This window comes from Chaetodon trifascialis, chromosome 9 (genome assembly GCF_039877785.1).
Source record: "Chaetodon trifascialis isolate fChaTrf1 chromosome 9, fChaTrf1.hap1, whole genome shotgun sequence".
Classification (NCBI taxonomy): Eukaryota; Metazoa; Chordata; class Actinopteri; order Chaetodontiformes; family Chaetodontidae; genus Chaetodon; species Chaetodon trifascialis.
In genome coordinates this window covers 2,584,485-2,606,556 of record NC_092064.1, presented here as the reverse complement: position 1 = coordinate 2,606,556, position 22,072 = coordinate 2,584,485, and the positions used below count along the sequence as shown (strand labels likewise).

Here is a 22,072-nt window from a genome sequence, read left to right as displayed (position 1 = left end):
TCTTTATGGGTGCGCTTTGTGTTGAATTCCTTGTGAATAAATTCATTTTTCTTTTTTACTCTTGTCTCCTGGTCTGCGCATTGAGTCCAGTAACTTCTAAATTCAGGCTAACCCTACCACTCACTATGTTTACATGCACTCAAGTAACCCTTTCATAACCGGAATATCAGCAATAACCCGGTTGTGCACGGCCATGTAAACACCAATAACCCTTTTGAAAAACCCGAATATGCTCATATTCCGGTTTTTAAAAACCGGAATATGACCCCTGGGTTACACCTTTTCTAACCCGAATATTTGGTCATGTATACTGTACACCTATTGATCATATCTGCATGTTCTATTCACAAGGAATGTTGGTCTTTTGAGTGCAGGTAGCATGGATATGGATGGCACAGCTCCGGCTCCATTTCCTATTTCTTCACATTCTCGCCTTCCATTAACACAGAAAGTGAGACAGAATAGTGTCAAGTACTGGTGGTGGGTCAGTACCAGCACCAAAGCGCAAACGAAGGCGACTGCTACCAGCCCCGGGCTGTTCATTATCCGCCGTGCTGCTGTTGTTGTTGTTGTTTTTGAAATGACGCGCATTGCGTCATGACGTTCTCCGTGCGTCGACACATTGTCCGTGATCGGGATATCCCAATTGATTACCTGTGTTTGCTCACGCATGTAAACAGGTTATTCCGAATGTTTCACAAACTGGAATATTGACCATAACCCGAATATTGACTGCATGTAAACGTAGTGAATGAGAGACCAGCTGTTTGGTCCAGTTACATTGCACAACAACTTGTTTCAAAGACTGCAAATGATCTCCAGCATAACTTTCCCAGAGTTGTCAGACATATTGCTGCACCTCATGAAGAGACTGTCCACCATACTCTGAAACTTCCATCACCATCCTGTTTTGGATAACAAGAAACATGGTCTGATATGACAAGAAACAAAAGAATCTGCCTAATAGCAATAGACAAACAAGCTCTTTACTCCATTTGTTTTACTGAACAGTTGGGGCACTAATTCTCTAGTCTGGTGCCATTAAACCATTGTAGAAGATGATGACATAATTAAAAGAGCTCCATTCAAATCTCAAAAGGTGGAAAACAATATGGAAAACATGATGGAAATAAGGTAGGTTTAGGTTCAGGTTTATTTGTTGTACAGAATTTGTTTTAAAATTCTCCTCATTGTGGACTGTGAATTGTGCAAAATAATTGTGATCAGGCAATCATGTAATAACTGAATGTTGGAGGCCAAGCTCCAAAAAACACTGGACCCTACATTTCCCATGATGCAACTGTATAACATCCCACAGTGTGGTAAAAGATATTATACAACTGCTTTCATGAGCAGAGTAGTACTCTGCTCATGAAAGCAGTTGACTTCATGTGCAAAATCAGTGGAATACCCTTTAATCATTACTCAACAATTACTGGAATTTCTAGATTTCCAAAAACACTTGTTAGCTGATGCACCTTTGAGAACAAACACTCTCCACCCACTGGATATTTCAAAATAAAAAAGAACATAAGGAAGCACCATTATTACTTTGCAGTATATATGACACCTTAACTGGATCTGTGCTCCAGTCAACTAGCTCATTAAACCATACTGTGGAAAAAGTGACTTTGCTGTCAATGTCACTTTCAGGCCTGTGTAGACCAGGATGTGACTCGGGGCAGGAGAGACTGTCAGACAAGTGTAGTTTGTGTACTCTTGTAATTTCTAATGTGTGTTGATAATGATTATATTACATGTGTTGTTGTTTTTTTTTGTTTTTTTTGCATGGAAGTTTATTATCTAGATGCTTATCGTCAGACAGTGTAGAGCCTAATCAACCTCCAGATGGCAGGGAGCACTTTGAAAAGTTTGTTAATATACATTCTAATTGAGCCAAAATGTTAGACTGTGAAGACATCAAGCTCTCTCTGTGCATGTCTGTTACAGCCTGCTGAGGAGTGACCTCTGGACTGAGGAATCTACTCATGGTTATACAAGGTATAACAGGTGCACTTTGCTCGAAGGTAGAATGACAGCTGAGCTGGAAGTGGCCAGATATAACTGGAGGGGCCAGTTGACCTGATGTCACTCCAACTACATAAGGTTGTGCAAAAAAAGGTTTATTTGCAATTTTTCCCAACTACTCATCAAAAACTTTAAAAAACAAACAAACAAACAAACAAACAAACAAACAAACAAAAAACACTTAGTCATCAGGTTATTGTTTGTTACACACAATTAGTGTATGTTTCATGGCAGGATAAAATGAAAAACAAATACAATAAACATTTATATCACTGCTTATGCACCAGCTTCTTTTAGGAAACTGAAATAAGTATTTTCCCATTGGGAAATTATATGTACACAATAATTTCCACCACTGTTAGTGTTAGTGAAGGATGAAGTATAGAAGAATTTGAACTCGATAAAGAGTTCACAGAGGTGGCAGCACCAACACAAATCATATCTTGTGCTTAAATAATAAAATCAAGTTCGGATCTGTTGCGTAATGAAACCTTTTGTAGCATTTTTTCCCTACAGTAGACTGTCAGGCACTCGGGTTCTGTCATGTTCTTTGCAAATCCCATTTACCTGTAAAACTGGCACAGATCAGACCCAAACATGACCCCAGTCCTCACCGTAACATTTATGATCTAACCTTAAAAAGAGATCTTTAATTGATACTGCGTGCTCGGTGTGGCGCGTAAACTGTGTCCTAGCAGACAGAGGTCGGGGCTCCAAAGTTACAAATTCCCCTCTACTTGTAATGGGCGTGTCTGTTTCTGCATATGTATAAAATGTGAATGAAGCTGATGTTGCGCGTTAGAGCTGAATGTAGCCAAAATGTCGACGAATGTCGAGTATGACTGCATAGTGATCGGTGCTGGGGTCCAGGGGTCCTTCACGGCCTATCAACTGGCCAAAAAAAACAAGAAGACTCTGCTGCTGGAGCAGGTGCGTCACCCACAAAACTTTGTACCATAAGACTTAAGGACAGTGGAGGGGGGGTTGAGGACGAGCACCGCGTCCTGAAGTACGGCAGTGTCTGAGTGGGGCAGCGGTTTTTTCCCCGTCACCAGAATTGTGTGCGTGGATTCAAAAACTCGTGTTGGGGTCGTCGGTCCAGAATTCATCTCGGAAGTGCTTTCTCTTTCCTGAACTCATACGCACAAGCAAGTGGTCAAGGTCTTGTGAACCTGAGAAAGTAAAGTGGCTGAGCTGGTCAGTGAGCAGCTGTGCTGTGCGCGCCAAACGTGGCTCTCTGTTACCTAACAGCTGCTGCCCAAAATAGACTGCAAGCACAGCATAAACCAGAAAGATCGGGAATAGAACCCGTGGACTGTGTTTGTGCAGGTTTCTTGTCAGGGTTCACAACCCTTCTGTGCTGGTTTATTTACTTATTTACCTAATTACCGTCAGCTGGAAAACACAAGAAACGTGATGGTGAAATGATGTGCAAGTGCTTGTCAAGAAGTATGAGCCCAATGGGCCAAATGTTCAAATTAAATTTAAGCCAAAAAATTCCATTTTGGAAAGGTCATGTCCCATACACTCTAAGTCCTGTTGACATGAAATTAGACACACAAGTCATCCATTTCAGCCCTTTGTATATTTTATTTATTAAAAAAAAAAAAAAAAAGAAATAGTAATATGAATAGAATGTGTTGGATTTAAAGTGTATCATTTCCAAACTGGTATGCAGCATCAGGGAACTGAGATACACATTACTACAGGAGATTAGCCAGAGCAGTCAAAAAACATGTCTGCAAGAAAATTGCCGTAACTCAGCGATTGGTCCAGTCATCTTGAATCTTGGTACATATCACCCGGCTGTGTATCTGAATAGACCTACCAAAACATTTTGAGCCTGACCGATAATGTAGTTCACAAAATTTCCCATTAGGTGTGCATGCTCTGGGGGCCACATGCCAAAGAGCCATAGTAATGGGTGCAAGTTGGCATGGCCTGTCACATATTTGTTTATGATCCAAGATGCCTTTGAGCAGTCCTGAGTAAACTCACTCCTAGACATCCATGTTATCTCCTGAACATACACACAAATTTTCATCCTAATCCGATGAAGAGGAGACAAATGTTGGGACTGTGAATATGCAATTATTGAAATGTTGCAGACTTTGTGATGATGAAATAAATATGTCATTGGTATCACAACTTGTTTAAACAGAATGGGAGTAGCTGAAGTGACTTTGCTCACCTTTGTGAAGCCTGAAACCTGCTCGTTGCTGCTTGTGGCTTTGATTTAAAACAAATAATATATATTGCCGGCAAAACATTTCAATAGCTTTTTTTGACATGTACTTCTGATGTGTGCAACTGGGACACTCAAGTTGGGAAGCTGGATAAATACACAACAGTGGCAGCAAAAATCAATCAGCAGCTTCCTTCCTTATTATCCTGACCTTGTTGTGTATGTTGTAATAGAGTATGTATGTATGTATGTATGTATGTATGTGTATTTTTATATAACCTCATCTAAGCGCTGGTCTGTTTAGGCTGGTCTAAGTTCCACAGTCAAAATAATGGAGTTACATTTGATCCGGTGCTGCAAAATGACATTTGTCTGCCTTGAGGCTGTCCCCTCTGAATGTGTCGCTGTCTCTTTGTGATGTTAGCTGGCAGGGTCGGGCACTGGTGCCGGTGAGCTTTAGTGTACTGCATGCTAGCCCTTAGATACCTGGCTGAAGTCTCACCTTTCTGCCTCTGCTGGCCCTTTTCTTCTCATATGTCATTGTTTAAGTTTTTCTGGCTGCTATAGATGATCAGCTGCCATTCCACCAGTGTGCAGATGTCCATAGAATGCATGAGCTCTGAATCTGGCTCCAGGCTCTTTCCTTCTTCTTTACTCATCAAGTCTATTTTTTCCAGAGCCGCTTGCATCTCTAAGCAAGAAATTGACGTATCTATATAAATGCCCAATTTATTGAAAGTTGCATTAAACTAAATACTTATTGATGCATTTGATTTTTTAATGATTTTGCCTTTACAGACAGCTGAATTATTTTGGTGTACTTTGTTCCTGTTTCTTCTCCTCTGAAGTCTGTGAAGCTGTAGAAGTTCCCTTCTTCTAATGAACACTATTCAACAAATGCAGACACAATCTAGATCAGATAGCATGCTATAGTGCAGTCATTAAAATTAGCAAAATAAAGCCATAAAGAATCTGTTAGCAAATAGATCACCAATGAGCTGCAAACTTGTATTTAGTGTGAATTTTAGAAATGTCCCTGCTACAAACACCCAGACTGCTTTATGACACTCTGCTTCTAGAGCAATTCCAAACCTGACCGTAATGCAACAGTTGCATCAAGTGGACATCTGGGGTAATGTTTTCTGGTGGTAAGCCTTCCCAGAAGAGTGAAGGCTGTTTTAGCTGCAATTTAATGGACATTCAATCACATGCTCAGCTATCACATCTGGGTTCAGTGTTTGGATATCTACATACTTTTGGTCATTAGGTGCATGTTATTACTAAATCAAAGTTATTTAATTTGAACCAAGCGATATTATGTTCTTCTTTTCCAGTTTCTCCTGCCCCACACCCGTGGGAGCTCCCATGGCCAGACCCGCATCATCCGCAAGGCCTACGACCAGAGCTTCTACTCCCTTATGATGGAGGAGTGCTATGACCTGTGGGCTCAGCTGGAGAGGGAGGCAGGTGTCAAATTGTACAGGTAAGCAGTCAGCAGAAACACAGAGAGAGAAAACCCATTAAACAGAACATAACAAAAGCTTTACCAGAACACAGAGATTTGTCACATTCAAGGTGCTGTGTACGCACAAGAGCAGCAACTCAATCTACAGAGCCATAAATGCATGACTTTCTCATTACCTCCAGCGTCACTGAGTCACCGTTGACACATACCATGCCTTTGAAAGTGGAACTGGGGCTTTTTTCATCTCACTAAACCTCTAATTTTCATATGCAGAATGGGGAGGAATTTGTATGTTTAGGAATATGACAGTGGCATCAAACTAAGAGCAACCTTGCGGCACTTAACATGTCTTGGTTGTACCGCCTCGGTGCAGCCCTGTTTGTTCTCAGTACTAGAGAGCTGAATAACACATTGCTTCATTATTTATGTCTCAGGGTAATAATTTATTATACCAAGCCACACCCATGTTATGTTCCCTAGAAACAGTGTGCTTCCCTATCCCCTGTGCACCCAGCCACAGCTCATGACTGATGGGTCCACATCTGAAGGCCACCTGTGCCCTTGGGCTGGTAAAAAAACGTCTGAATCAAGATGAGAAATGTTAAGGCGAGGCTGGTGTGAGCAATGCCTCCCACTTCTGCTGTTGCCTGTGGGATGGAAAGGGGCCGCAGCAAAGCGGAAATCTGCCCACTAACCTTTTTATTTTCTCCACATGCATGACAACATGTGTGCACATGCACCATCTGAAATAGCGCCACCAATCACCCAGTTTGACAGGTTGGACTAGATGAGGTATCATATTTATGATCCTACATACACTTGTGTGGCTTTTCCTTCCTCTGTCACACACTCATAAACACACACGCACACAGGGAGACATAATCATAAAATTTTCTGATGAATGGCTGAAGCCTTTAGCTGGTGTTGTGTGTGCCTTATGGCTGCTGACAGATGTCGGAGCAGCCTTTAGAAAACACTGCTGGCAAAGGGCAAGTCAGCCATCTATCAGGCAGAGTACTGAATTAGAACTCGTGTTTCACAACAACATTCTGGGACTAAATAACTGATCAATGGAGCTGCTGTGATCTGCTGTATTGCCATCCACTGATCATATGGTGTCCACTCTAATGTCATTATTTTGATCCCTTGAAAAGCTTCATTCCATTTATTACAACTCGGGTCCTAGTTTCATACTCATGCTCATTTTCATCAAGTTAATTGCTTGCGCCCTGAGACTGTGGATGATACGCGCTGGATTTCCAGTGCTGAAAGGACAGCGATGCCAGGACCTGGGCGAACAGTTTTGGCAGGAAGTTTGAGCCTTGATCTGTTTGAATGGATTTCGGCAACCTGAATGTGGAGAAGAAGTTTATGAGAGCTTTGATCACCGCTTTGGTTTTGAGGGTGTGCAGCGGAATGGCCTCGGAATAACGAGTGGCAGCGCACATCAAAGTCAGGAGGTATTGATGGCCAGATTTGGATTTTGGAAGCGGACCTGCACAATCGAGGAAATGTCTGAGGGGAGGAGGAGGAGGGAGGGCACCAATTACGCATTAACACACCGTTAACGCTATAGGCAGAGGGACATGTGCTTGTTTTGGCCACAGATGAAAACCAGAGACGGGTCAGCTTGTTGTGCCTTGATAAGAAAACAAACAAATTAACAAATTAAACAATTTCCCCTCGGGGATTAATAAAGGATTTCTGATTCTGATTCTGATAAGCTCAGTCCTGTTGACAGAAAAACACAGGTTAGCATCAGCTGGTAAGAGGTTATCATACACAGACGTTTGACATTTCTCTGTTGATGTTTCTTTCTTTTCAGCACTTTTCACACCATCTTCCGAACTCAGAAAAGACTCAGACAAGTCCAGCTCATCACCAAATTTACGTGAAATGTGCACGTGTGACAGCACAAGCGGGGAACACAACAGTCAAGTTGACAGCAGCAGGAACAGAAACACGCGAATCAGCGTCAGCATCAGGAGTTTCAACTACTTTGGGGTTTGGAAAAACTTTTTTCCCTGCCAGATCATTGCCGAGGATCATGGCAACCCCTCGCACAGGCAACCTAGTGCGCAAACCAATTTGCACTGGGCCAGTAACAAGTGGTGATTGCAGAAACACGGTGTGGAGCGGCGCTCTCAAAACGCTCATTTTCACTCCCCACACCAGAGCATCAGAACCACAAAACGAATCGGGTTCAATTCAATTCAATTTTATTTGTATAGCGCCAAATCACAACAGAAGTTTTCTCAGGACGCTTTCCATATAGAGCTGGTACAGACCAAGCTCTTTTATCTACAGAGACCCAACAATTTCCTCATGAGCAAGCACTTGGCGACAGTGGCGAGGAAAAACTTCCTTTTAACAGGCAGAAACCTCGAGCAGAACCAGACTCTGGGTGGGCGGCCATCTGCCTCGACCGGTTGGGTGAGAGAGGGAGAGCAAGAGAGGGAGAGACAGACAGACAGACAGACAGACAGACAGACAGACAGACAGACAGACAGACAGAGACATGCAGTCACAGTAACAGTGACAGTGGATGTAATAACAGCAGTAGCAGTTGCAGTGGATGTCAGGCAGGGCCAAGGCAGGAGACGCAGCTGCAATCCACAATCCAGATTCAGCCACTGTCCATGGGAACCTGCAAGACGACAAAGCACAGAGACTCCGGGGAAGGAGCTAAGTTAGTAACACGCCATGGTAGGACATGAAAGTGTGCAGATGGAGAGGGACAGAAGGACAGAGGAGCTCGGTGTATCTTTGGAGGTCCCCCGACAGTCGAATCCTATAGCAGCATAACTAGGGGCTGGTCCAGGACCAGCCTGAGCCAACCCTAACTATAAGCTTTATCAAAAAGGAAAGTTTTAAGCCTACTCTTAAATGTAGAGACAGTGTCTGCCTCCCGGACAAAGACTGGAAGATGGTTCCACAGGAGAGGAGCTTGATAGCTAAATGCTCTGACTCCTGTTCTGCTTTTTGAGACTTTAGGACCCATAAGTGGACCTGCATTCTTGGAACGCAGTGTTCGAGTGGGGCAATAAGGTACTATGAGCTCTTTAAGATAAGAAGGTGCCTGGCCATTTATGGCTTTGTAAGTAAGGAGGAGAATTTTAAACTCTATTCTAAACTTTACAGGGAGCCAGTGCAAAGTGGCGAGTATTGGAGAAATATGATCTCGCTTCCTGGTTTTTGTCAGAACACGTGCTGCAGCGTTCTGGAGCAACTGGAGAATATTCAGCAACCAATTTGGGCAGCCTGATAGTAAAGAATTGCAATAATCCAGCCTGGAAGTTACGAATGCATGGACTAGTTTTTCTGCATCATTTTGAAACAAAATATGCCTGATTTTTGCGATATTATGTAGGTGAAAAAAGGCTGTCCTTGAAATTTGTTTTACATGGATGTGAAAGGACATGTCTTGATCAAAGATAACTCCCAGATTCTTTACAGTGGTGCTGGAGGCCAGCGCAATGCCATCCATAGCTGCTATGTCATCAGAAAGTGACTTTCTAAGATGTTTAGGGCCTACTTCTATAACTTCAGTTTTGTCTGAGTGAAAAAAGGCAACACCATTCACAACATTAGAGACTGTGTAGCTCCGGTATCACGCAGAATTGTGATTGGCACCTGATCCTCCTCCTTCCCTGTTAGAGAGACAAAACCTTTTGAAATAAAAGGCCGGTAAATCTTGTCAACCTCATCTGGATCGTCAGTGTCAACTGGAGGCTGAGCAGGAGCAGACTGTACAAATCCCACACTTTTCGGCTTGTTGGCACTCTGACTATGGTCTTTACGCTGGAGAGCAGGACAGTTAGCAATCAGGTGACCTGTCTCATGGCAGTAAAAACTGTTAGAAGCAGCGGGAGAGCGCTGTGGGCTTTTTGGTGAAGGCTTAACATGTTTACCGGCGCCGACAGCCGGAGTGCACTCGCGCTGTACCGGTGAAAAAGCAACAGTGCGTCAAAGCAAACTCATCCGCGCACACCGCAGCTTTGGACAATGAATCCACTTTTTGTTTTTCTGGGACACATGTTTTAAACTCTTCCAGCAAAAGCAGCTCACGGAGCTGAGGAAAGTCTGTCACTTTACTGACGGTGCACCACTTCAAAAAGAAGAGATTTCTCTCGCGCAAACTCCACGTAAGTTTGGTTTGCAGACTTCTCACAAGACTGAAACTTCTGCCGATATGCTTCAGGGACGAGCTCATAAGCTCTTAACACTGTGGCTTTCACCACGTCATAATCCAGACTCTCATTAATTGATAATGTTGCACAGACTTCCTGGGCTTTTCCCACCAACTTGCATTGTAGCAAAAGGCTCCAAACATCTTTGGGCCACTTCAAAGTAGCTGCAATGCGCTCAAAAGCAGTGAAGTATGAATCTACCTTGCTTTCTCTAAACTGAGGTACTGAGGTACTAGGGCAATGTGCCTGCTGACATCAAACTGCTCAGGAGTGGAGGGGAGAGGCATACTCAGAGTGGTTGGTGCTTTACGGTTAACCAGATTGAGCTCTAAGGCCCTTATGCGGAGATGCATAAGCTCAACTTCGCAAGTTTTTGTCTCAAGTTCCACCTCTCTTAGGTGGAGGGCCAGCTTCAGATCCTCTGTATCCACACCAGCCTGGATCAGAGCGATCAGATCTGTGCTTCCCAGACTGAATGCAGGAGCCTCCGCTCCAACCTTCACCTGGTCACTGACAGTGTCTGAGGCCATGGCAGCCTCTGCTCCTACTTGCCACGTCAGACGCACTGACCGCCTCATGCATAGGTTTCACAGTGCCTTTCTCCACCAACTTCGCTATTAAGCACTGTTTAATGTCCGCCTTACAGGCATTCAAAGGTACATTAATGTGAGACAAACTTGCCACCAAAAATAAGTCTACTTTTGTGCACTTGTCCAGCTTACTTACTGCAGGATTCTGTACAAAATCATCAATGTCGAAAGCCATACTGTTCACTGAGAAAACTGACAACCAAACTTACCAAAAATGTACAAAAGTAGAAAAAAGAACGGACGAGCCCCAGTCTAGGGGAGCAGGGACGCAACATAAAAGAGTGGAAAAAACAAACTTTGTCTCCAAATCAACAAATGCTCTAAGCCACAACCGGGTACCATAATAAAACACAAATTTATTGTTATTAACAAAAAGAGACCTGATATACAGGCAAAAAAGGGTCACAGTCAAAACAAAAGTGCTAATATATACAGTGTTAGAAACTACAACCCTGGAGAATATCAAAAATCTACCACCCACTACCATACTACTAAACTAACACTGCCACAATATACACAGGAGATGTGGGGACAAGTTCTCAATTCAAAACGCCAGAAACCACACGAGCCACTGCTGTCAAGCCGAGTCCCCCGATGAATGAAAAATCCAAGGTTTAAAACAGGCGGGATGCAGCAGCAGGGACCAATGGGATAGCGACACCACTTGCTGTGTGGCGGAGGGCAGGACCAGCACAGCTGCTAAAAAAAGAAGAGCACACACTCACACACAGAAACATGGACCAGTCAAAAGGACACCACAGGACCACACAGGACAAACAAACAGAGCGGAAGCAATACGGCCAGGGCTGTAACAATCTGGTAACATTCATTATATAGAAAATTGTGTTTAAGGTAATGAATTTAATAATTGGCCTTTGATAAATACAGATTATTCGTTTATTTAACAGTTGATTTTTCACATTCATTTGTATGTTAAAAAAATAACATATAATAAAAGTATAATAAAAGTATTTCTTTTGAATGTCTTTTTTATCTAATTATCTTCTTCTTTTGTTAGGTGGTGATATGCAGTATAATATTTTTTTTTTATTATTGTGTGTTTTTGTTTGGTGTTTGTTTTTGTGTGTGTGTGTTATTTCGTGGTTATTTTTTCTGACTGTTACTGTTGGTTTCTGTTGTGCTTTTATTTCTTAAAAACAAAAAACAAAAAGGCAATGTGACAATGCCAGGTTAGCCGAACCGATTTGGAAGAGAAATGAGAGACTAATAACATAATTATTTCCCTTATGATATGTGATCCTTCGCTTTGGAGTAACGCATCTGCCAAATGACTAATTGTAATTGTGATCCATCACAGTTTACATGCTGACTTCCTGATTCAAGCTTGACTGTAGTTTTGCGTTCACAGTTTTCATGCACAATGAATGATTAATACTGAAAGTTCAGTTACCTTTTCTGGACAAAAACTACAAACTCCAACAGTTTTATAAGGGATCAAGCCCACAATTGGCCAGCCTCCTCTGAAAAGGGTTTTGGGGGCAACCCAAAGCTGGACTAATCAGTCAAAATATCCCTTCTCTCTATTTTTATTAAGTTATTAAGATATCCCTTGTCCTGTTTGACTGTGTGCATAAGAATGACATGACGGCTTCCTCACCATGACCTGGCACCTGTCATGTGCATGAAGGAGTCATTATAAATGGTTTTGCCTGTTGTCATTCGGTCAGTTATGTTATTTTTGGTGCAAAGTTGACGGTGTTTGAAATATCTTTCTTATCACACTTGATATCAACCAAGGCAACATAACCTGTCACAAACCTGAAGAGAAAATGTTGCTTTATGCATTAAAATTGCATTCAACTGTCATATGTGGTTGGTTTTGACATTGGCTGTGATTTCACCATTAGGATTGTGTCACTGGTAGTTTTCTCGACATCAACTGATTTTTTTTTAAATTCCTTTAAATCTTGTACTAACAATGATACACAGTTGTGATTTGTAAAAGTCTTCATGTGCCTTGAGCATTTCTTACCAATATGCCACCTCAATCCCCCCTGACCTCCCCTTGCAGACAGACAGGACTCCTTGTGATGGGACCAGAGAACAGTCAGAGTTACCAGCAGTTTAAGAACACCCTGCAGAAGAACAAGAGTCCCATGATGGTCCTGACCAGTGACAACTTTAGCCAGCACATCCCCCATGTCAAGCTGGCTGAGGGAGATGGAGCGCTGGTGGATATAACTGCTGGTGTTTTGTATGCGGACCGTGCACTCAAGACTGTACAGGTACGACGTGGATATTGTTGATAGAGCATGAGGTATTGTATATTAGCTTGAGGAACTGATGTCATGAGTGAAGCTCCATCTTGTGGTCCACTTAGGATATGATGTGTCCTGCCCAAGTCAGCGAGTTTAGTGAAACATTTGTTGGCAAGTGTTGAGCTATGGCTAACATACGTACTATGTGTAGTCAGTACATTTGCAGTTTGGGGTTGAGTAAACACAGACTGCAAAAAAAAACCCTACAGTCAAATTCATGAGAATAATGTGAGGTAAAAATTGTTGTGCTAAATGAAATCTTTTCTGAATTTGGTGTTTTACAATTTAAGCACATTTTGTCATCAGATAGTAAGAAAATAAACCAAAATTGAATGAATATCAATGAATTTAATGAAACACAACTTCACACTATTTTTCAAAAATCAAATCATCAAATGGGACCTTCTGCAGGCCAGCTTCCATATGCTGCTCTCACATTCGGGTAACACTCCTTCTTCTTTTAATGCTTGATCAGATACGACGTGTCATTTTCATTTTTCCAACAGATTATCTGACTCTGTACTTTCAGCCACTACGTCTTCATCAAACTTGTGTCTTGCATCTGTTGATGTTGTTGTACTTCGGAGACTGTTGAAGTGGTGAGCTCTTGCTCATGCTCTCTCTCTCTCTCTCTCTCTCTCTCTCTCTCTCTCTCTCTCTCTCTCTCTCTCTCTCTCTCTCTCTCTCTCTCTCTGACAGTATGACACCATAGAATCATAGTGGAAATTATCAAATTCTGCAACTGTCCATGTTTCCTGTACCGTGGAAAATTATAGGGCCCTAAATTTGGCACATAGCAACAGCTGCTATAAGATGTTTATATGCCAAAAAAAGGCGTCCATCCCAATAATTTCTTCTGATATATCTGTCCATAAATCTTTTCTGTATTAGCCAAACTTACTTGGTAAATGAAGGCAAATGGTATAACTATTACTCAAACTACACAGTCCCTGCGTTTAGCGTAGTTGTGCACTCACAGTTTTCCCATGCAATGAAGGATCATTAAAGACATTTCAGGTGTGCCACAACTTTAGATGATCTGGATAAACTGTCAGTTTATTTCCAACCTATCTGAATGTCTGAGTACTTGTCTTTCCTTACCTGTGAGATCCTTTTTTTTACTAATGTCAGTGTTCTGAAAAGTCAGCCACAGCCAACTGACAGAACTGATGAGCAAAGCTACAAAAATAAAATCCAAGTTATAATAAACTGTAGTTTCCCTTTAAATTGTCTATATGACTAATGCAAAAGTAAAGCTTAATGTGGAGATCTCTAAAGTTCATTTCAAATGATCTGTATCTTATGCTTTTCAAAGATTTTCAAGGTCTTTCTCTCCTTAGTAATGTGAAAGACAGTGTCTACATCCCTTACATGCTGAAAGGCATGGCCTTTTCACATTCATTTTGTAGGAATTTTGCAGCATAAATAACAAATTAGCTAGTATGCTACTCAGTTCCTTTTTTTTGTTTAATAAAACATAAATTGACCTTCATGTCTGCTCCAGGGTTCATGGCAGAAAGCCGTGTTTTGATTTAAGAAATCTGTTCCATACAAAATTTACTACTGAACTGAACTGCAGGCAAGGGTCCCATAACAACAACCTCGTGGAAGTGATTAGAAGTGAAAGAAGAAAAACATTTTCTAATTTGTAAAAAACCTACCTAGAGAATCGGGCTGAAAAATAACAAGATATGGATAATTGAACATATTTCATGCCCATTGTTTTAATGTAATAATAGCTCACACAAGGAATATCTTTCAGCAATAAATTCACATTACTGGACTCTGGCAGCACTGAGAAGAAGCACTGGGGGAGAACAGGCTCATCCATGGATGTTAGGTCAAGCACGAAGCACTCCTTTGTTATTTCAGTGAGGTGCCATTTTCAATTGACTGCACAAATTGTTCAGCCACTCTTTCATGAAGCAGCAGTCAATTATAAATTAAAGCTTGTTGTGATAGATGTGTAACACATGGGTAGATCATTGCTCTGTGCATTTACATGCCATGGCTCTCTAATAGCCTCCATATTATGTCTTAATATTGCAATCGGTCTGCCTTGCTCAATTATCGCAGAGTGGCACATTCCTGAAAGTCCTTTTCTTTTCTCTCTTTTCTCTCTTTGAAAATAAACTCTGTGATTACTTCATGAATGCATACAGGCCAAGCTCAGGTCTGTTTGACGACCACAGCCATACAATTTTGATTACATCAGTGCAGTGATGTCTCTCATTTAACTGTGCACTGTATAAAGCCCAAGTCACACATGTGACAATAAATATTAGAACAATTATGGACAAATATGACATTTCTAGATTTGTACTACATCCTGGCTTTATTTTGGAATCATTACTCACTGATTTTGGTACATTAGTGATAGAAGACACCATTTCCTTTGTTTTCCTTATTTTATTTATTTATTTATTTATTTATTTTGGGGGGTTGACTCATAGAGGTACCGAGTTTCTGTTTTAGTTAGCCTTTCGATTCAGATATGTTCAATGTAAGTATGCATCACCATTTGTGTATTTTACAAATATCTGATATTGATCTTCCTGTTCCTGACAACGTGCTGACTGACTTGCAGACTGCATTATACTTCTGATTGTATTAATAATTAGACAGAATAATTGATACATCTGGGAATAAAAAAATTAGGAGCTTCATTCTAGTTAATTTGGGTATTATTATTATTTGGGTGATATGATCTAATGATAATGTGAAAAACAAGTGGCAGAAGAAGACAACCCTGTTGTAAAATATTACTAATAGGTATACATTTAGATAATTACATCAACTTAACTTGAGGTATTTGTATTTTATTTTATTTATGTTTATTTGTGTTCTAAGTTATAATTGCATTCTTAACATGAAAAGTGAAGTTAAGATGGGTAAACACTTTTTTAGTAGCCTGTACTGATCAATAGAATCAATCAATAGAAAGCACTTATTTACATATTGGTTAAAAGATTATACTATGGAAGGATTTCACTAAGAAATTGTTGATTTACGTCATTTCTTTTCTCAGGGGCAGTTTCAAAAGATGGGTGGTGTCATAAGAGACAAAGAAGCGGTGACAGACATCATGCCTGGCCCTGTTGTTACAGTGTCCACCTCTGCAGGGGTTTATCGAGCCAAGAGCATGGTCATCGCCGCTGGACCCTGGACTAATAAACTACTGGCCTACACTGGCTTACAGTTGCCACTAGAGGTATTCAAAATCTGTGTCCCAAGTGAAATAATGTTCATATAGCTGCGCACAGCATATATAATATTGTACTTTAAATGTTTTCACGGGTGAATTTAAGTGTAATATTAGGATTCAAGAGCTTAACATACATGGAAATGATATAGAAAGCTAGGTTTCATCATCAACACTTAAGTATGCACTACACCCTGGGATCATTTTGTGACCCATTGAATGGCTTTGTAAACAGATTACATTTAGCCCTAAATTGTGGCTGTTCAACTAGATACATGTTTTTCACTGGTTCTAGTTCGTTTTCTCACAACAAAACAATTTTTACATTCTTTATGCTTCCCATTTTGCAAATGTAGTTCATCAAAGTTTCATTCAGAACACAGAAAGACAGAAATATGCATATGCACTCTTTTTGCCAAATTTGTATTATGTATCCCTATATGGATATAATTTTATAAAATTGCATTGTTTTTTTTCTCAGTACATTGTTTAGAAATCAGACTCCCGATACACAGTAGAATCAGCCACACATTTCACGACACTGTCTCGTAACTTCAGATTGTTCACATCTAATCCAGTTCCTTTTCTCCGACGAGATTTTGGGCTGCCTACCCTTTAAATGCCCACCTGAAGATGCAAAGGAAACAAAAGCGTTACTGCTCCATATTTAAACAGCTTAGATGCCTTAGTCAGCAAGGCACACTGCCTGAAAAGAGAAGGTGATGGGAAAACAAGCAGACAGCGGGTAGAGTGGAGAATTGGAGTCGATATTGGAATTGTATTATTCAGGTTAGCAGCAGGCTGGGGGGCCAGAGAATGCCTTGCCTGAGTGAACTGGTAGAAAAGCACAGGCTCTGAGCTCACTGACTCGTCAGAGCACTTCTCTCTGAATTTTTATGGTCCCTTGGAATGAGTGCACGGCCAGTTAGTTCATTACACTGAAAGCTCCTGAACAATGTGTCCGTATTATTGTCACCCTGAGATGGACGTCATTTGTACAACCATGTGTACATTTCATTAAATCCTAATTCTCACCTAGCCTCTGCAGAGCTGCTGTTGTTACAGTTCTATTTAGTGATGAGAAGAATGGATTAGGTGAGTTATGTATGTTTGTATTTTAAGTTATAACCAGTATGGGGTTGTATTGCTTAAAGTATAGTTTTGATCAGTTGGATAATAAATAATTAATCAAACTTAATCATATCTGAGGTGACTCACACTCAACAACTACAACCAAGATTCCCATGACATTTTGTATGAACATTGAAATACCTGAGAGGATAATTCCTTCGGATTTTAATGACCCACATTTCCATCAAATTTGATATTGATATTTGTGGCCCCTGATGGTTTGTGGCATCCTTATAACTTTTCTTCTTGCACCATCTGTTTGAACGTGAAAATTTCAAAAATGAATACGCAAATTGGCATTAAATTTACTGAGCACAGTTCATTACTGCTGTTGTGAAGTCTTTGTATGTTTGACAATCCACAAGCATTTCTCTTGCACCACAATCTGGCCAAATGTATGTGTACTCAGGACAAATTTGATATTCTTCGTAGAACTTGTATAGTTTGTTAGTTAGTGAAATAGTAGAAAACACTAAAAAATACATGTGTGCTGCTTATACATCTTCTCATTTGCTCAGCAGCTTGTTTCTATTCCAGTCTGGGTAGAAATATGTAATATGACTTTGCATGTTAGCTGAATTATTCAATGTGTATCTTGAAATAATCTATCTTTGCATCACACCGCATGCCTTCACCATGGCTCTTTTTCAGCTCTTATAGTTACAGTACTTTGTGAAATGAGTGCATGTGGTTGAAAGGAAAATCGAAACAGACAGCCTAGTCTCTGTCAGAAAAAGCTGGCTTTCAAAGTGGGCATGTGACTTATGACTATTGTCTGACAAATCAAGTGAAGACAGCATGGCATTACCAGAAGTACAAAACCTCACTGGGATGAGGTTTGGGTGGATGGATGGAGTCAGAAAAGTGTGTTCACATCCTGTTTACTAACAACAATCAATGTGGTTTCTTCAAACCCTGAAAACCACTGGTGGACAAAGAGAGGGGGACAAGGGGGGCAATCACACACGAATCCTGATGTCCCCATGCCAAAACACCTAACCCTTGGATGCCACAGTGGTAGATAAAACATGATAAGGTGCCCTCTATAATGGCCCAATGTGCCAGAAAACCTGCTAAAAGAGCAGCTGTGGCTCAGAAGGTAGAGCAGGTTGCCCACCAGAATTAGAATTTGGTGGTCAAAGGTAGCTGTGACCACACACAGCACATTTTAGGCCATAACTCAAGAATTCATGTACTAATATTAAACTTTCACACAGTTGTCTCAAAGGATAAAATGATGTAGTGATAACATAACAAAAGGCAAAGGTCGATTTTCCTATAACATCATAATGTTCTACAGAAACACTTTTCTGGCCATTATTCAACACCATAACTCAAGAACAGAAAGTGGATTGTGACCATATTTCACATTTGGTCACATACTGAATTGCTGACACAAGTCTGGGTTGTCCACATTGAAACTGTGGTGACTGTATAGATGTTATGTGCTGCTTTATTGAAGATCTGTTCAGCATCCATGTTTTATTTGTAATTTGTAATTTTCAGAATCATATGTCAGTATAGTGATAACTTCCATTTTGCCAAAAAATACACTAAACAGTTATTAAATCACTTCAAAGTTGTCACTACATATATGAGTCTGGACAGACATGCACTACGTTTACATGCAGTCAAGTAACCCTTTCATAACTGGAATATCAGCAATAACCCAGTTGCGCACGGCCATGTAAACACCAGTAACCCTTCTGAAAAACCAGAATATGCTTGTATTCCGGTTTTTAAAAACCCGAATATGACCCCTGGGTTACTCCTTTTCTAACCCGACTATTTGGTCATGTATATGGGAATATCCCCATTGAACGGAACATTCATTTGTGTTCTGCGCATGTTCTATTTGCAAGGAATCTTGGTCTTTTGAGTGCAGGTAGCATGGATATGGATGGCACAGCTCCGGCTCCATTTCCTATTTCTTCACGTTCTCGCCTTCCATTAATGACGAAAGTGAGACAGAATAGTGTCAAGTACTGGTGGTGGGTCAGTACCAGTACCAAAGCGCAAACGAAGGCAACTGCTACCAGCCCCGTGCTGCTGTTGTTATTTTTGAAATGACGCGCATTGCGCCATGACGTTCTCCGTGCGTTGACAAGTTGTCCGTGCGTCGTTGTTTTGATCAGGATATCCCAATTGATTACCTGTGTTTGCTCACGCATGTAAACAGGTTATTCCGAATGTTTCAGAAACCAAAATATTGACCATAACCCAAATATTGACTGTATGTAAACGTAGTGATGGATGTAAATGGAACTTGACTTGTTGTTGGAGGCACACAACTTTGAGATGGTAATTCTGATTTTCATCCTTGCCGCTCAGACAGCCACTGATAATAACCGTCTTTTGCTAACTCTAACAAAGACATTGTGCCTAACGTTAACCAAAGGATAGGATGGATAGGATCACATTTTTTCAAGTGTGTCTTAAAACAGTAGCCGAGTTTCCATATGCACATGTAAATATCTTTTGCTTGTTCTGATCATTCCTCCTGTTCATACTGGCCATTAGGAAGATATTCCTTCTGATTACACTTCCAGCAGAAGACATAGGAAACAAAATCTGCAGTCCTCATTGTGGCCAAAAATATGTTCCAAAGTTTATCTGCAGTTAATATGAGACTTCAGCACTCTCAATTAATCCAGTCAAGTGCGTATTTTTCAAAAGTTAGTACAAAACCCTTTGTGTTTTCCCAAACATTGTTGCCATGGTGGAGGAATAGTAACACACAGAGAAAATTTCACAACGTAATTTTTGAACACATTCGCTTTGGAATGGATTTTTGCACAGAAAAAAAAATCAACAGATTTTGTCCCCATCTTTTGCATCGGATCAGGAAGAGATCTGTTAGTGGGCAGTATGAACAAGAGGAACTATTACAACAAGCATATGGATACCTGACTTGTGATACCCTAGAAAAATTGTGAACCTTTCTCTGTATGGTACCAGATCAAAAGAAGGTCATTAGAATCAGTTTTGCAATAGTCATATCTCAACAGTCTTGGTAGACACTGACAAGCATTGCATACACAAAGCTAATTTTTTTTTTTTTTTGTTAGGAGGATGTGTTGGAGTTGTAGGCTGTAGGTAGCGTTTAGGAAACCCTCTGAATTTCAATCAAGAATTTTTGTGTTTCAAAGCTTTCGGTCAAAAGTCTTCAGTGACAGCCAGATTGCCAGGGCTTGGCTGGTACTTATAGTTTTCCTTGTTTAACTACTATAGGTGGTGAAGATCAATGTGTGCTACTGGAAAGAGAAGGTGCCAGGATCATACAACGTGAAGCAGCAATTTCCCTGTTTCTTGCTGACCGAGGGTGACGAGTCCAAAGAGCACATCTATGGCCTTCCGTCCAACGAGTACCCAGGCTTGATGAAGGTACATCACAGTACTGGACCCTCCAGGGTGAATTTACCACAAAGACAGTCTAGATTGAGACAGACCCTCAAAGATTCATGGAAATTTTGTTAAACTATGAATAAAGTTTGCCTGCTGCTGCTGCTGCTATTCATTTAAAGTCTGCAGGATTGCCTAGCATTTAGTGTTTCATATAAGAATAATATTGGTGATGTCATTCTGTGTGCAGATATGCTACCACATGGGCAGTAAAACTGACCCAGACCAGAGAGACAAGCAAACAGACAGGTCTGATATTGACATCCTCCAGCGCTACATCAACCGCTGTTTACCTGGCCTGGTCCCCGAACCTGCTGTGGTGGAGAGCTGCATGTATACGGTCTGTATCAACACTCCAGGTCAAAGTGTTCAGAATTATCACCCTAATCCCTTTAAGAATTGAGATTTAAGGCTCAGAAGATAAAGAGATTTGATGATATCTGTGGGTCATCAGCAAATATCACAACATTCAGCCACCAATTCAATTCAATTCAATTCAATTCAATTCAATTCAATTTTATTTGTATAGCGCCAAATCACAACAGAAGTTGTCTCAGGACACTATCCATATAGAGCTGGTACAGACCATGCTCACCAGCAACACATTTAATGATACATTTATGTAAAGACATAAGCTAATGACAAAGCAGTGGGGACTAAACCAAATTTTACTTATTTGACACAAAAGCAGAAACTAAATTTCAAAAGCTTCTGCATTGTTTGATAATGATATCATAAAATAACAATTAACTTTTTGATAGTTTAACATTAGGAAACTACATGAGAAAAAACAAATTTAATGACATTTTATAATTTGAAAATCAACATTTATTGAGCCACTCATCTGAAGGGCTACACTTTTTCATCAGTGTTTATAGATTTTTTTTTCTGAGCTTCCTTGCTTGAGCAAAAAGCATAAGTAACTAACTTTTCCAAGCACAGATTTGCTGTTTAATTTGGAATGACAACACCATCTGAAAATATTGTTTTTGCTGACCCTCAGTGGTTTAACATCTCACCTTGCCACAAATGTAGAAATGTATAGTGAACTTGCTCTTAAAATGCAAAAAAATATTAATGAGAATGTTTTTTTTTATAGTTTTAGAATTACAATATTGGTAATAAATTCACAGAACTATTCTGAACAGCTTCTGAACAACACTATGTAACATTAAAATAAGGTTCTGGCTCTTGGTGACTAATAACAGTAGTATTAGTGTGTAAACATTTTTGGTCCAGTGCTGTAAAAGAACTGTCAAAAATTGCTCACATTTTATGGAAACTCCAGGAGGCCTTTTTAATTCAATCACTGCTCTTTTTGCTGAGCTGACAGCATCAGGCTTAGTTTACATACTTTCCTTTTGCATTTGCTCCCATTTCACTCCAGGAGGTCTTCCTTTTTAAACTTTACGGAGAATTACAACTGTATTTATGTGCACAAGCAACATTAAAACTAGTGCTGTCAGGCGATTAAAAAAATTTATCTAATTAATTACAGGATTTGTAATTAATTAATCTAATTAATCGCATTTTAATCTCATATCTGCTAAAGGTCCCCAAATAAAGAATTTGAATTCTAGGACATTACAATTCACTGACA

The 22,072-nt window shown here is 40.4% G+C and overlaps 1 protein-coding gene across 1 annotated transcript in view; it reads left to right on the top strand.

Annotated features, from left to right (window-relative positions):
- The first annotated feature begins 2,778 nt into the window (after window positions 1-2,778).
- pipox (pipecolic acid oxidase) overlaps window positions 2,779-22,072 on the top strand; it is a 31,263-nt gene continuing 11,969 nt past the window's right edge. The window contains exons 1-6 of the mRNA XM_070970543.1: window positions 2,779-2,958; window positions 5,548-5,696; window positions 12,491-12,704; window positions 15,766-15,948; window positions 20,302-20,454; window positions 20,663-20,812. Coding sequence (XP_070826644.1) covers window positions 2,848-2,958; window positions 5,548-5,696; window positions 12,491-12,704; window positions 15,766-15,948; window positions 20,302-20,454; window positions 20,663-20,812 — 960 coding nt within the window. The 5' untranslated portion in view covers window positions 2,779-2,847. The remainder of the gene's footprint in view (window positions 2,959-5,547; window positions 5,697-12,490; window positions 12,705-15,765; window positions 15,949-20,301; window positions 20,455-20,662; window positions 20,813-22,072) is intronic.